Consider the following 16,041-nt stretch of genomic DNA (forward strand, 5'->3'; position numbering starts at 1 on the left):
ATTAATCAATGTAATTGGGATATAGAAATAGGAATATAGTAGTTTTGATGTTAGCAACACTAGGCTTTTGAGTTAATTACTTTTCTGTGTTATATATCACTGCACTCTTCTTGTGTCCTTGCTATGTAAGAATGTAACTTTGTTTAGTGCTGAGAATGGCACCAGACTTTGGGAAGATCAACACAAATAAGTCTTCTGGTTGACAAACCCTTATCAGAAAAAAGGCTGTAAAATGTTAATTGGCCCTCTGGCTAGAAGATGATGTAAATCACCTAAGACTTGTGTATATAATTAGGTATGCAGAGAGAAAGCCTGGTTTTGATAAGAGTCAGGGCTGCTGATGCTGCATAACTTTATATTACCCATTGATCTCTATGTACAATCAAAAAGGTATAAAAGACCTTTCTAGACAGTAGAGGCTGGGCCAGTCATTGGAAGGACTGGTTTCCCCGTGTCTCCTCTTTACTCTGTTTTCTGGCTGAATTCCCATCTGGAGCGTGGAGGCTCGCCGTGTCTACTTACCTGCCCCGGCTTCTAAGATCCACGAGAGAGGGAGCCCAAGGTGGGGCACCCCCTGCTATTCAGGAGGACGCCGGTGGCCTAACGTAGATGGTGCAAGCTCCTTGTCTGGAACTTTATTGGCTTTCCACATAAACCAAGTTATTCAGCCTCTTTTCTCCACTTAATTTTCCTACTACACTATTTCTTCCTAATCTGATCTTATATTTCTAAATAAATAAGCTTTCCTCCCCTACACTGTCTTTCCCTTCGAATTTCCCTGGATCCACTGGGGCTGGACCCCAGCACTTCTTGATCTACATACAGGTTTCTCAGGAGGCAGGTAAGGTGGTCTGGCATTCCCATCTCTTGAAGAATTTTCCAGTTTGTTGTGATCCACATAGTCAGAGGCTTTGGCATAGTCAATGAAGCAGAAGATGTTTTTCGAATTCTTGCTTTTTCTGTGATCCAACGGATGTTTTCAATTTGATCTCTGGTTCCTCTGCCTTTTCTAAATCCAGCTTGAACATCTGGAAATTCTCAGTCCACATACAGTTAAAAGTCTGGCTTAAAGGATTTTGAGCATTACCTTACTAACGTGAAATAAGTGCATTTGTATAGTAGTTTGAACATTCTTTGGCATTGCCCTTCTTTGGGATTGGAATGAAAACTGTCCTTTTCTAGTCCTGTGGCCACTGCTGAGTTTTCCAAATGTGCTGGCATATTGAGGGCATCACTTTAACAGCATCATCTTTTAGGATTAGGAATAGTTCAGCAGATACTCCATCACCTCCAGTAGCTTTTTTGGTAGTGATGCTTCCTAAGGCCTACTTGACTTCACACTCCAGGGTGTTTGGCTCTAGGTGAGATGACCACACCATCTTGGTTATCCAGATCATTAGCACCTTTTTTGTACCATTCCATGTATTCTTGCCACCTCTTCTTAATATATTCTGCTTCAGTTAGGTCCTCAAATTTCTGTTCTTTATTTTGCCTATCTTTGCATGAAATGTTCCCTTGGTATCTCTGATTTTTTTTAAGAGATCTCTAGTCTTTCCCATTCTATTGTTTTCCTCTATTTCTTTCCATTGTCCACTTAAGAAGGCTTTCTTATCTCTCCTTGCTATTCTTTGGAGCTCTGCATTCAGTGGGGTATATCTTTCCCTTCCTCTCTTGCCTTTCACTTCTCTTCTTTTCTCAGCTTTTTGTAAATCCTCCTCAGACAACCATTTTACCTTCTTGAATTTCGTTCTCTTGAGATTTATTTTCAAATAAATGACCTATGTTATAATATGATATTCCTGATAAGTTTTACAAGAGTTAGGTTAAAGAAGGAATGATCCATGTAAGGGAAATTACAGAAACACATTCCTCCTATTCTGTGATCATTTTGAAATATAAATTTTAAAAGAATCACTTTTCCTCCTGCTGCTCCTTAAAGATTTAATCATAAAATTTATATTTTGCTATTAACATTATACAGATTTGGTTAACTTTATTTCTGGTCCTAAGGGCAATATTAGTAAAGCTGGGGTTTAATATCTATTAGATCCATTTATTCAGTAACTATATTTTATAAATATCAGTTGGCAATAAGTTTCTCAATAATGCAAGTTATCATTCTCTCACTTAAAATTGCTAATTGTTCAAATTATACCCCTTACCAGAATCCTGTTCTTCATTTTTGGCTAGAAAGATAGCTTAGTGACAGAAAATTACAGACAGTACACCTACAATAAAGAACTGTAATAATAGAAATTAAGGTACTATGAATAAACTGACCAAAAGTTAAAGCAAATGAAAATCTAAACCCCAAATGTAATGCAGTATCAGGGAATACAGAATGTAATCATTGAAAGGGACATCTATTCAAGGTCATCTAAACCATTAATTTCCCAATGCCAAAAATGTGAATCATTTTTAAAATGTAAATTCCTGGAATCCATCCTGAGAGTCAGGCTTAGTCAAATTTTTTAGGAGTATGCCTAAAAATAATTGCAGGTGTGGCCCAAGAGTATGTGATTCTAATTTGCCACTGCTGCTGCTGCTGCTGCTATTCTCTTCTAATACTCTAGTTTTGAGATAAAGCACCTTGTTGATATTATCATAAAAGATGAACTCATTTTTGTTGGCCCCAGTGATAAGGCTGGATCTTACAAGCAGATCTTTCTGTTTTCTTCAAAGTTCTTTTAGAAGTTTATACTTTCACTGAGCCAAAATCTTCCTCGGAATTTCCACTCATTGCTCTGGTTTTGCCTCCTGTAGCCACAGAAAATGATATGTAGTTGTTAAATAATGCATTTTTTTAAGTTACTAGAGAGCCTGCATTCTTATATGTATTAGACACTTTTCACTTTGGGTTGGGCTTCCCTTGTGGCTCAGCTGATAATGAATCCGCCTGCAATGCAGGAGACCTGGTTTCGATAACTGGGTTGGGAAGATCCCCTGGAGAAGAGAAAGGCTACCCTCTCCAGTATTCTGGCCTGAAGAATTCCATGGACTGTATAGTCCATGGGGTCGCAAAGAGTCAGACACAACTGAGCTTTGGGTTAATTTTTCTGCTAATAATTTAATTTTTAAAGATTTATAAGAACTTTTTATATTAATGGTAGTTAACCTTTGTCCTGTATTGTCATATACCTTTTCCCAATTGGTAATTGGTCATTTACTGATTTTGTATGTATGTGTGTGATGGTGTGTGTAAGGATGTACAATCCTGAATCTCTAGTGAACATTTAAGCTCTTTCCTAGCTTTGTATCATACATAAATTTGGCAAGCATAACATTTCTGTACAATATCTTATGTTAAAAATTCAAAAATTATACTGAAACTCCCCAAACCATATACTTCCGTAGTAATAATATAGCATGCCAAACTACAAAGGACATTAACTGTTGGAAGAAAATTCCATTCCCTTTGTTCAAAGTAATCCTCTCTGGTTTTATTGTAAGGTATACTTTTCCTTTGAGTGCTCTGTGTGGTCCTTTTTAAAGAGAGGAAATGCCATTATGCTTCACATTTTTAAGCTTCTGGCAGGCAGAGACTGTTAATTTGTTTGCTTATTTAGAACAGGAAGCTTTTATTTTCCTTTTCTCTATTTTCTCTTCAGCTTTCTTTTGTAGCTTAGTAACCAAAACTCAACCTCAGATCTGCCTTTCAGTTGTTTTCAGCCACCTTAGGAGTTCTCTGGAATTTTATTCTGTCTCTCCCTTTCCAGGGCCTCTTAATATGAGGTGTGACCAATGAAGTCATTGTGTTGCAAAGCCTGTGGCTGAGTGACACTGCTAACCCCAAATGCAAGTTTAATCAGGAAGAGACCTCATCAGCCAGAATTCTGGTCCTCACGAAACACTAGACCCCACATTGCTTTGTCTAATGGAAGCTAGGTGTAAGCTGTGGTGAATATTTGGTGATTTAAATAAATAATTAGTTACTTGTACACAGCTAAGTAAACTGTTTAAGCCCCAAAAGACTACATCAGGCCTAGAATGCTCTAATTGAAGGGCCAGATACAAGTATGGTTGATTAACTACTAAGCTTTAATCCAGACTAGTATTTCTGTCATTAATATTAGGGGAGGTAATATCACCACATAATTTAGCTGAGACCAACATGTTTGCTTTATTCATAACGTGGACTGCCCTGTGTATCTATGCTTCTCTGTTCTTCATGCAGACAAAGCAATAAATTTAAGAAGTAAGAATTACTGACTGGGCAGTGGGGCATGAATAGGAAGAAAATTCTCTTTCTGTCCCCTCTCTTTCCGCTTTCTTGGATGATGGTGAGTTATAGTAATTTACTGAAGAATGAATGATGGCACAGGAACTTGACACCTGCTGGGAGTCACTGGAATAGCGAGCAGTAGGTATATAGTCCTTCCACTGAATCAGAGGTATTTGAGCGCCAAATTTGTGAGAAAAACAAATCCTAAATGTAAATACATGCAACTTTGTATTCTCTCTCAATACTCAGCTTCAGTCCCTGTGGATGTCCTGGGAAGTACAGTATTCTGTTATCTTAATTTCTTCCTGAGTTGGCTGATACGGCCTTTCTTTTTAATCGGGGGTTGAGGGGATTCAAGAGGACAGGAAAGTTAAGTGAGTAAATGTGGTACCAGTCTTAGACCAATGCTTAGACCAATGCTTAGACCCTGCAAGTTGGCAAGTAGAGTAAATACTCTTATCTCTCCTTCTCTGCCAAACTGTAGTATAAGATGAGGTAGTGCTAGCATCAGAGAAGGAAATGGCAGTCCACTCCAGTATTCTTGCCTAGAGAATCCTGTGGAAAAGGGAGCCTGGTGGGCTGCTGTCCACGGGGCCACACAGAGTCAGACACAACCGAAGCGACTTAGCATGCATGCATGCATTGGAGAAGGAAATGGCAACCCATTCCAGTATTCTTGCCTAGTGAATCCCAGGGACAGAAGAGCCTGGTGGGCTGCCATCTATGGGGTCACACAGAGTCGAACACAACTGAAGCGACTTAGCAGCAGCAGCAGAGCCAGCATAAATTCTGGGAGGACATAAAGTTTACCATTGGGTAGGAGTTAATAAATATTCATTGGTGATATTGATCAGCCTACTCTTGACAGGCATAGGCAAAGGCTTTCTACAGGTTTTTCCTGCTGTTATCGGACAATGAATGTCTGGTGGGAGTTGTGGGTAGTAGGGAAGCAGGAGGCAGGCAGAAATATTCTTAGATATGTATCTAAGGGAGAAAAATATGAGTCTTAAAATGTTGAACTCCTAATTACAGTAGGATCATTTCAAGCTTTCCTGTTGATGAGCCCAAAATTTATTATCCTAATGAGGTCAGCTTTGTGGTAGGATCTTTTAAGAGGATAGTAATAACAATTTTTGGCATTCATTTATGTTCTTGATTAATTTAAATATGTATAGTTTCACATTTTAAGTTCTCTTTGTTTTATATATATTTTATTTGTTCTTATGGGACAGCTTCCATTGGCATCTAACGAAGTCTAAACAGGTTCTTTCCCTTGTGAAAAGGACCATCTCCCCCGCCTTTTTTTTTTTTTTTTTAATAACCAGCCATGGATCTAAGGGTGATGTCTTAATTGACCTTTTCAGCAGTCATTTTGACCTAGCCCTGCACTGTTTTGATGATACTCTTTACTTTTCTAGGTTTGCTGTGGAATTTGTCCTCTAATGACAAACTTAAGAATCTCATGATAACAGAAGCCTTGCTTATCCTCACTGAGAATATCATCATCCCCTTTTCGGGGTGGCCAGAAGGAGACTACCCCAAAGCAAATGGTTTGCTTGATTTTGATATATTCTACAATGTCACAGGATGTCTAAGGTAATGCCACTCTACATCTCCCTCAACATTTTCTCTGTTGACTCTAAATACTGCATCCAGATCTGTCTCAAACTCTACCCAATTACCTGGAAATACAGTTAAAAATTATAAAGATCACTCTAAGTACTAGAAGCACAATATAGAAAAGAGTATTGTTTTTCCTGACATGTTTGATTCCAGAAGCTACCCACAGTAGCTCAGAAGAGAAAGCATATCATTTCCGATAGGTAAACTGGAAATCCAATCCGAACACCTACAAGCCCGTGCAGACTGGAATTCCCTATCTCACAGGATTTAAGTCAGGCTACATGCTATTTTTCAGTTGACAAAAATATAATTTAATGACGTGGTTAAAAAAAACAGTTTTGAACCTGGTGTTTTTAAATAGGCAACAAAACCTAAAGGGATAGATTATCTTGCCACAAGAATAGCTACAAAAGAAGTTAGTTTGATCAGCATTTCTAAATATTGGGATGAAAAAGGTGCTTGAAATGTTTTCTCCCCTGGACTGTCAGGTGCCAGCTAAACAAGGAGGAAATAGAAATGCATGCAGGAAGAGGAAATGTCAGTCTTAACTCCTCTCACAGTGTGTGTCTCAGGCTTTCTTACATATATTTGAAAATAATCATTGTCCTTTATGTCTAAAGATTAAAAGAAACCAAATAGACATGTAACCAAAATCAGGCAACCCAGAAGAAGCTGGGATATATTCTGCCTTTTGATCTTTTCTCTAGTTTCACAGTTCACATTTTGAGGGAATCTGTTTGGATGATAACGGAGGGAATTTATTATGGTAAGATGTTTATCTTATCTCCATAATTAATCACACTGTGTGTGCATGCACAAGTGCTCAGTCGTGTCCAGTTCTTTGTGGCCCCATGGACTGTGTAGCCTTCCAGGCTTCTCTGTCCATGGAATTTCCCAGGCAAGAGCTGTGGAGTGGGTTGCCATTTCCTCCTCCAGGGGATCTTCCCATCCCAGGAATCGAACCCACATCTCGTGTGTCTTCTGCAGTAGCAGGCAGATTCTTTACCACTAGCTCCACCTGGAAAACCCATAATCACAGAGTAATACATATCAAATGCCAAGTTTTTATGAAGGATTATGTTAGCCACTGAGAGTTTTTCAAAGATGAATGAGAAAATTCTTAAGAAACCTAGAATCTAGCAGGGGATACAGATGAGCAAATAAACTAGAATGCAATGAAATAAGTTACAGCAAATTTTTCTATAGCTCCCATTGCCTTACCATGTGCAGCAGAGTTCTTAGTGTGGCAGATTAGATTAGGACTGTTTCACTTCATTGTGTACATGACAGGTACACAATTCAAACTTCCTTGTTTACATGTTTTTGCTTATTTATTTTAATTAGAGTATAATTGCTTTACAATGTTCTGTTAGTTTCTGCAGTATCACAACGTGAATCACCTTCACACCCCTCTAGGTCATCACAGCACCGAGCTGAGCTCCCTGTGCTCTATATAGCAGCTTCCCACTAGCTATCTGTTTTACAGATGGTGTGAATATGGCAGTGTATATATCTCAGTGCTACTCTCTCAATTCATACCACCCTCTCCTTCCTCCTGTGTCCGCAAATCCATTCTCTACATCTCTGTCTCTATTCCTGCCCTGTAAACAGGTTCATCAGTATCATTTTTCTAGATTCCATATATATACATAAATATGTGATATTTGTTTTTCTCTTTCTGACTTACTTCACTTTGTATGACAGACTCTAGGTTCATCCACATCCCTGCAAATGATCCAGTTTCATTCCTTTTTGTGGTTGAGTAATATTCCACTGTGTATATGCACCACATCTTTTTATCCATTCATCTGTCAGTGGACATTTAGATTGCTTCCATGTCCTGGCTATTGTAAACAGTCCTGCAGTGAACATTGGGGTACATGTGTTTTTTTCAGTTATGGTTTTCTGAGGGTATATGCCTAGTAGTGGGATTGCAAGGTCATATGGTGTGTTTTGTTTTTTAAGGAACCTCCATACTGTTCCCTATAATAGCTGTATCAATTTACATTCCCACCAACAGTACACGAGAGTTCCCTTTTCTCCACACCCTCTCCAGCATTTACTGTTTGCAGATTTTTTGATGATAGCCATTCTGACCAATGTGAGGTGATACTTCATTGTAGTTTTGATTTGCATTTCTCAAATAATGTGCAGTGTTGAGCATCTTTCCGTGTGCTTGCTGGCCATCTGTATGTCTTCTTTGGAGAAATGTCTAAGTCGTCTACCCACTTTTTGATTTGCTTGTTTGTTTTTTTGATTTTGAGCTGCTTGAGGAGCTTTTGTATTTTGAAGATTAATGCTTTGTCAGTTGCTTTGTTTGCAGATACTTTCTCCTAGTCTGAGGGTTATCTTTTCATCTTATGTATGACTGCCTTTGCTCTGCTAAAGCTCTTGAGTTTAATTAGGTCCCACTTGTTTATTTTTATTATTGTAGGAAGTGGATCAGAAAGGATCTTGCTCAATTTATGTCGAAGAGTATTCTGCCTCTTTTCCTCTAAGAGTTTTATAGTGTCTGGCCTTTCATTTAGGTCTTTAATCCATTTTGAGTTTATTTTTGGTATGGTATTAGGAAGTGTTGTAATTTCATTCTTTTACATGTAGCTGTCCAGTTTTCCCAGCACCACTTATTGAAGACGCTGTCTTTTCTCCGTTGTATATTTTTGCCTCCTTTGTTAAAGATAAGGTAACCACAGGTGTGTGGGTTTATCTCTGGGCTTTATCCTATTCCATTGATCTGTATTTCTGCTTTTTTGCCAGTATCATGCTGTCTTGATTACTGTAGCTTTGTAGTATAGTCTGAAGTCAGGGAATGTGATTCCTCTAGCTCCATTTTTCTTTCTCAAGATTACTTTGGCTATTCGGGATCTCTTGTGTTTCCATACAAATTGTAAAAAAAAAAAAAAAAAATGTTTTCTAGTTCTGTGAAAAATGCCATTGGTAATTTTATAGGGATTGCATTAAATCTGTAGATTGCTTTGGGTAGTATAGTCATTTTTACAATATTGATTCTTCAAGTCCAAGAACATGATACATCTCTCCATCTGTTTATATCATCTTTGATTTTGTTCATCAGTATCTTATAGTTTTCTCCATACACGTCTTTTGTCACCTTAGGTAGGTTTTATTCCTAGGTATTCTATTCTTTCTGTTGCATTGATGAACAGGATTGTTTCCTTAGTTTCTCCTTCTGATTTTTTGTTGTTAGTTTATGGAAATGCAAGGGATTTCTGTGTAATAATTTTGTATCCTGTGACTTTACTAAATTCATTGATTTAGCTATAGTAATTTTCTGATGGTGTCTTTAGGATTTTCTATGTGTAGTATCATGTCATCTGCGAAAGTGACCATTTTACTTCTTTTCCAATCTGGATTCCTTATATTTCTTTTTCTTCTCTGATTGCCATGGCTGGGACTTCCAAACTTCCTTAAACCAGATAACTCCTGTGGCTGAGATGTTGATAGCCACTTGTGGAAGTGAAAGAAATACACCAGGAACCATGGCCTCAAGGACTGGGGCAGAAATTCAGCATCTCTAAGACTCAGTCTCCTGTTGACAGGCATACCTCAGATATATTGTAAATTCAGTTACACACCACTGCAATAAAGTGAATATTGCAATGAAGCAAGTCACGCAAATTTTTTTGTTTCCCAAGTGCATACATACGTATGTTTGTATTATACTACAGTCTGTTCAATATGCAATGGCAGTATGTCTTCAAAAAATCAGTCCACATACCTTAATTTAAAAATACTTTACTACTGGGATGTCCCTGGCATTCCAGTGGTTAAGACTCATGCTCCCAATGCAGAGGGCCCAGGTTCTATCCCTGGTTGGGGAACTAAGATCCCACGTGCTGTACATGGCATAAAATAAACAAATAAAGATTAAAAGAAATATTTAATTACTAAAAAATGCTAACCATCATCTAACAACACAGAGTTGCCACAAACCTTCAATTTGTTAAAAAATAATTGTAATATCTATAAAACTCAATAAAGCAAAGCACAATAAAACAAGATATGTCTGTATATCCCATCTCTGCTTACTCTTCTTTGAAGACTACTGGGCTCATTCTCTAAAAATGTAAACAAGCCTTCTCCACATAGCGGATCCCTAAACCCCAGGCCACCCAGCAGAAAAAGTACACTTCTTTCTTCAAATGTCAGTCTCAGGGAAGATTTAACCCTGACCCTGCTTCTGAAAAGTGCATACATATCATTTGAGCCTCTGTCCCCCTGGCTTGGCCAGACCTGGATCAGATACTTGCTTCATGGCAACGATGACAACAGGGTTTGTTAAAGTAACAAGAGGGAGGGGAACACCTGCTGGGAAAATAAAGCAAAAATAGAAGACACCTTCCTCAGTTACAGCATATGCAACCTTTCTGGGTCTGTCTACAAGCTTCTTTACAGTCTTACTTCACATTTTTCCACCAACATACATCAAAGTACAAGCAAGCTACAAAATACTTGCTTTCCTTAGATGTTATAGGTAATTTCATATAGTCAATGATTTATTCAATTTTATTTCCTGGGAAACATTTTCCATTATCTTCCCATTAAATGCTTAATCTCCTAATCATCTAACACCAAAGATAAAGTTCATCTTTTCTATAAAACATTTTTCTGCCTCCTTAGACAAACACCATTACTTGTTTTTAAGAATTCAAATGGGAATTTTTACAGGTAAATCACCTGTGTACAGATTTTGCATCTATTACTGTTTTTATGGGAAGTTATTTGCATACCTTTTTTATTAGATTGTGAACTCTTAAGAGCTAAGCCTATGCATTGTTTTAATCTCTAATTCCTAGCACCTAGCAAGGTTTCTGACATATAGTAAGCAAGTATTTGAGTGAAATGGGTAAATGAATGAATAAGCAAATTAAAATCCATCATAAATTAGGTGGATAATCAAGCCTGGCAAGGTATCAAATTTGTAATGGAAAGTAATGAAACAGAAGTTAGAAACATTAGCTAAGGCCAGACTATAGGGGCATTATAAAACATGCTAATGAGTTAATTTTCTTTCTTCTGTAAGCAAAATTCATAGTGTGGGGAGAATAGAAATATAAGTTCTATGTGAAGTAGAAAAATTATAATAACATGAAAGGTATGTTGGGAAGGTAGAAATCTAAAGACAAAGATATTGGTTACAAATCTTCCTGTAGTCTTCTTTTATGAACAAGGAATAACAGACTTGCATGGTTTGAGTAAGACACATTTTTCAGATATATTTTATCCTAAATCCACTCCCATCATAATGACATTTTGCAAAGACAATCCAAACCACTGGTTTGAACTACTTTCACAAGCAGAATATTACACAAAGACAGGGAAATTGAGTATCATGGTATTTGCTTGCTAAAATAATCTATTCTTATTTCATCTCTATATCTAGTTTATAATAATAATAGCTAACATATATTGTATATTATGTTGTAAAAACTGTTCAAAATGCTTTATGAGAATTTCCTCAATTTATTCTCAGAGGAACCCTTGTAAAGTAGGCCTTCCCATTTTATGGATAAGGAAACTGGAGCTGAGGGAGGTTAAGTGATTTTCACACATCATACAGCCAGTAGGAGACAAAGCTGGAATTGTCATCCAGGAAGCCTGTCTCCAAAACCGAGCTCTTCATCTTGTCCTGGATATGTTGATATTAATCAATGTATACAAACTGTATACCTGTTTACCAACTGCTCCGCTGCGGATTAAGCCTCTTCTGCCCTTTACAGTCTCATAACCTCACAGAGTCAGGTATGCCAGTATATAGTCATGTTCTGTCTTATAGGCATTATATCTATGTTTCGGTAATTGTCTTTTTTAAAGAATTCTATGCAAGTAGAACCTCTGCACTGAATTTCCTATTAACAAAGAAAACAGAAAGCATATGAAGTTGGAGGTCTTTCCAAGAATGGAGTTGGCTTTGTAGACTAGTTCAGGTAGATGTCACAATAGGTATAAAAGTCAGTAAGGAGATGTAAATTAGAACCTAAGAAAAGACCTATAGGGAACCTTCAGTCAAATAGACTCGATTTCCATGAGAGCAGAGCCGTCTTCTGAATAGTTGCTTACTTCTTTTTTCTTTTTAAATTTGTATTGGAGTATAGTTACTTGACAGTACTGTGTTATTTTCTGCTATACAGCAAAGTGAATCAACTATACGTGCATGTGTGTGTATATATATGTATATATATACCCACTTTTTTTGTATTTCCTTCCCATTTAGGTCACCACAGGGCACTGAATTGAGCTCCCTGTGCTATACAGTACATTCTCATTAGTTATCTGTATTATACATAGTAGTGTAAACATGTCAAGCCCAATCTCCCAGTTCATCCTACCCCGTCTTTCCCTGTTTGGTGTCCATACATTTGTTCTTTACATCTGTGTATATATTTCTGCTTTGCGAATAGGTTCATCTGTACCATTTTTCCAGATTCCACATATATGTGTTAATACACAATATTTGTTTTTCTCTTTCTGACTTCATTCTGTGACAGTCTCTGGGTCCAGCCATGTCTCTGCAAATTGCACCATTTCATTCCTTTTTTTGGCTGAGTAATATTCCATTGTATATATGTGCCACCTTTTCTTTATCCATTCTTCTGTTGGTGGACATTTAAGTTGCTTCCATGTCCTGGCTATTGTAAATAGTGCTGCAAGAAACATTGGGGCACATATATCTTTAGGAATTATGGTTTTTCTGACTCCAAGTTACTCTAAAAAGATTTTGACTGGTGTTGACTAGCTCTGATAAAAATGAATCTTAACTACATAAAAAGGTCATAAATGTTAACAAATATAATTTCTACAAGTTCATTGGGGGTATTGTCTCCCCTGCTGAGTGTGGAACCAACAATGATTTGGCATCCTGAGTGTATCTTTGACATTGTGGTTGACTTAGGTTCAGTTCAGTTCAGTTCAGTTAGTCGCTCAGTCGTGTCTGACTCTTTGCGACCCCATGAATTGCAGTACGCCAGGCCTCCCTGTCCATCACCAACTCCCGGAGTTCAGTAAAACTCATGTCCATCGAGTCGGTGATGCCATCCAGCCATCGCGTCCTCTGTCCCCTTTTCCTCCTGCCCCCAGTCCCTCCCAGCAGCAGAGTCTTCTCCCATGAGTCAGCTCTTCACATGAGGTGGCCAAACTGCTGGAGTTTCAGCTTTAGCATCATTCCTTCCAAAGAATACCCAGGACTGATCTCCTTTATTTTTTTTTAATATAAATTTATTTTTTTAATTGGATGTTAACTACTTTACAATATTGTATTGGTTTTGCCATACATCAACATGAATCTGCCACAGGTATACATGTGTTCCCCATCCTGAAACCCCCTCCCTCCTCCCTCCCTGTACCATCCCTCTGGGTTGTCCCAGTGCACCAGCCCCATTTAGAATGAAGTGGTTGGATCTCCTTGCAGTCCAAGGGACTCGCAAGAGTCTTCTCCAACACGACAGTTCAACAGCATCAATTCTTCGGCATTCAGCTTTCTTCACAGTCCAATTCTCACATCCATACATGACCACTGGAAAAACCATAGCCTTGACTAGACAGACTTTTGTTGGCAAAGTAATATCTCTGCTTAGGTTAGTGTAGCTAAATTCCTTCAATCTACTTTGGAATAAAACTTCTGCATACCAGTATACCAGTGACTTTGTTTCTTGATTTACTTGATGATGAGATCAGTTCTGAGAGGGACCACCCAGGTCTTTATGTAGCAGTGGTGCAGAGTGAATATGCTCTGCAGGTAAAATCTTTGCTTCATTAATGAACTTGTGACAGTGACTCCAGTTCTGCCCATCTGGAGCTGTTACCAGCTCCAATGCCATACTGTGAGATGGCATTCAAATAGGAGAACACACCAGGGTTATCCTTCGAAAACTGTCAAGTACACCATGTGCATGCATGCTAAGTTGCTTCAGTCATGTGCGACTCTTTGTGACCCTATGGACTGTGGCAATTTTTTCTTAAACAATATGCTAGCATAATGAATAGTTAGTAAAAGAAAAATAAATTGATACATTCCAATTTGTGGTAGAGCTGTCAGAAGCAGTTGTTAGAATCTTTTCATACCTCCACATGCAGTGGCATCATGTTGCCACCTTGAAATCAGCCATGGTAGAAATATTTACACCACAGAAATTTACAAATACTACAAGTCAGAACTCTCCCCACTCCCCTTCCCCCGCCTCCAGGGGTCAGACAGGCACTTAAGTGGACAGGTGTGAGACTATGGGCTGCTGTCTGACTAGAAAGTCGGAAAAATGCTTACCCCAAAGAGAAGTAATATTCAAAGTTCTGGAAAACACTTTAGGCCAAACACAGACTCTTCTGAGACAGGCTCTGTTAGCAGTCTCATTCTTCAGTTGAAGAAATTAAGTGCCATTGACTCTTCCACAATAATAGAAGCAGTTATCAGAAATTTGAGAAAAGCAACTAATCCATGCTTCTTGGGATTTTACCACTTGGTCTGTCTTTCCTCTTTCTCTTATCCAACCCTGTCCAGTACTCGAGTGCCTGCTGTATCCAAAGCACTATTTAAATTTCTGAAATTTCAAAGGGGAATGGGACCTATTTTTGCCCTGGAGGAACTCCAGGTTTAGTGGGGGAAAGGCACCAGAAGAGATAACCACAATCCATTTGATAAGAAGTGTAGAAGCGGTCCGAAAAGACTGTCATGGAGGCACTGAGTTGCTTAACTGATGTTTCCTGGGAGTTGGGGAAAATGTTGACTGGAGAGTCACATGTGGTAAAGGATGAGTAGCTGTATGAATGATTGTCTCCTCAATCATAGCTCATCATTCCATCACTCATTCATCTCTGTCCTTTTTCAGTATAGCCGTATAAAAATATGAATTCACAAAAGTCTGAAAAGTTGCTTTCCTGAAGTCCTATTATTTGTTAACCATTTGCTTAATTTTATCTCCACATCTGATTACCAATTATTTCCAAGACTCACAGACTTAGAGAACCAGTATGTGGTTGCGGGGAGGGAATAGATTGGAAGTTTGGGATTGACATATACACACTGCTACATTTAAGACAGATAACCAATAGCACAAAGAATTCTGATCAATTCTGTAATAAGCTAAATGGAAAAAAAACTTGAAAAAGAGTAGATACATGTGTATATATAACTGAATCACTTTGCTGTAAACCTAAAACTAATATAACATTTTTAATCAGCTATGCTCCATTATTAGATAAAAATTAAAAAACAAAACACACACACACAACCATTTCTGCATTGTAAAGGCTACCTCAGAATTTGCCATTTTGTTTAGGATAATAAGACAAATGACAAAACATTACTATGAAACATTATGAAACATATTCCTTTTTCCTAATTGTATTTTATGCTGTGGAAGAAGAAAAGCAATTGGTAATGCATTTCTCCTGAAAATGACTTAAAACTTTTTCCTACATCTGTCATTGTTTAGTAAATGTGTTTTAATGAATGTATAATATAGTTATTTGTACTAAAATTTATAACTGTCTCAAAAGAAATTCCATTTTCACTTATCACTGAAGATCTAGCTAGTCTAGGGTGGGGAGTAATCAGAGGAAGCAAACTGTACTTCTAGAAAGAAAAGCAATAATTATTAGCCTTAATCCTGATGAGCCTCTTGATTAAGGACAAGTTTTTTGGTAGTATCAGTACCAACTACTTTTTGGAAAAAGAATATCTCCATGTAAATTTTTAATATATTCAATTATATCTGTCTCAGTTCAGTTCAGTTCAGTTGCTCAGTCATGTCCTACTCTTTGCAACCCCATGAATTGCAGCACGCCAGGCCTCCCTGTCTAGCACCAATTCCCCGAGTTCACTCAAACTCACATCCATCTAGTCAGTGATGCCATCCAGCCATCTCATCCTCTGTCATCCCCTTCTCCTCCTGCCTCCAATCCCTCCCAGCATCAGAGTCTTTTCCAATGAGTCAACTCTTCGCATGAGGTGGCCAAAGTACTGGAGTTTCAGCTTTAGCATCATTAATTCATATATCTGTCTACTCCTGCACAATAAAGCATGTAATTGTATTTTTGAATTTCATTTTTTATAATACCTGGATATCAAACTTCAGAACTCTGCTGAAACTGTGTTTCCTTAACTGTGCTTTTCGTTCTGTTTACCTTTGCTTAGTTATCCCTTATTCTGAATACTCCTGACAAAAAGATTTATCTGGTCTGTC

The 16,041-nt window shown here is 37.9% G+C and overlaps 1 protein-coding gene across 1 annotated transcript in view; it reads left to right on the plus strand.

Annotated features, from left to right (window-relative positions):
* The window catches only part of PKP2 (plakophilin 2), a 97,109-nt gene that overhangs the window by 53,501 nt on the left and 27,567 nt on the right, over positions 1-16,041 (plus strand). The window contains exon 6 of the mRNA XM_012175044.5: positions 5,641-5,818. Within this exon, the coding sequence (XP_012030434.1) occupies positions 5,641-5,818 (178 nt within the window). The remainder of the gene's footprint in view (positions 1-5,640; positions 5,819-16,041) is intronic.

The sequence above is a fragment of the Ovis aries genome, chromosome 3 (genome assembly GCF_016772045.2).
Source record: "Ovis aries strain OAR_USU_Benz2616 breed Rambouillet chromosome 3, ARS-UI_Ramb_v3.0, whole genome shotgun sequence".
NCBI classification, from domain to species: Eukaryota; Metazoa; Chordata; class Mammalia; order Artiodactyla; family Bovidae; genus Ovis; species Ovis aries.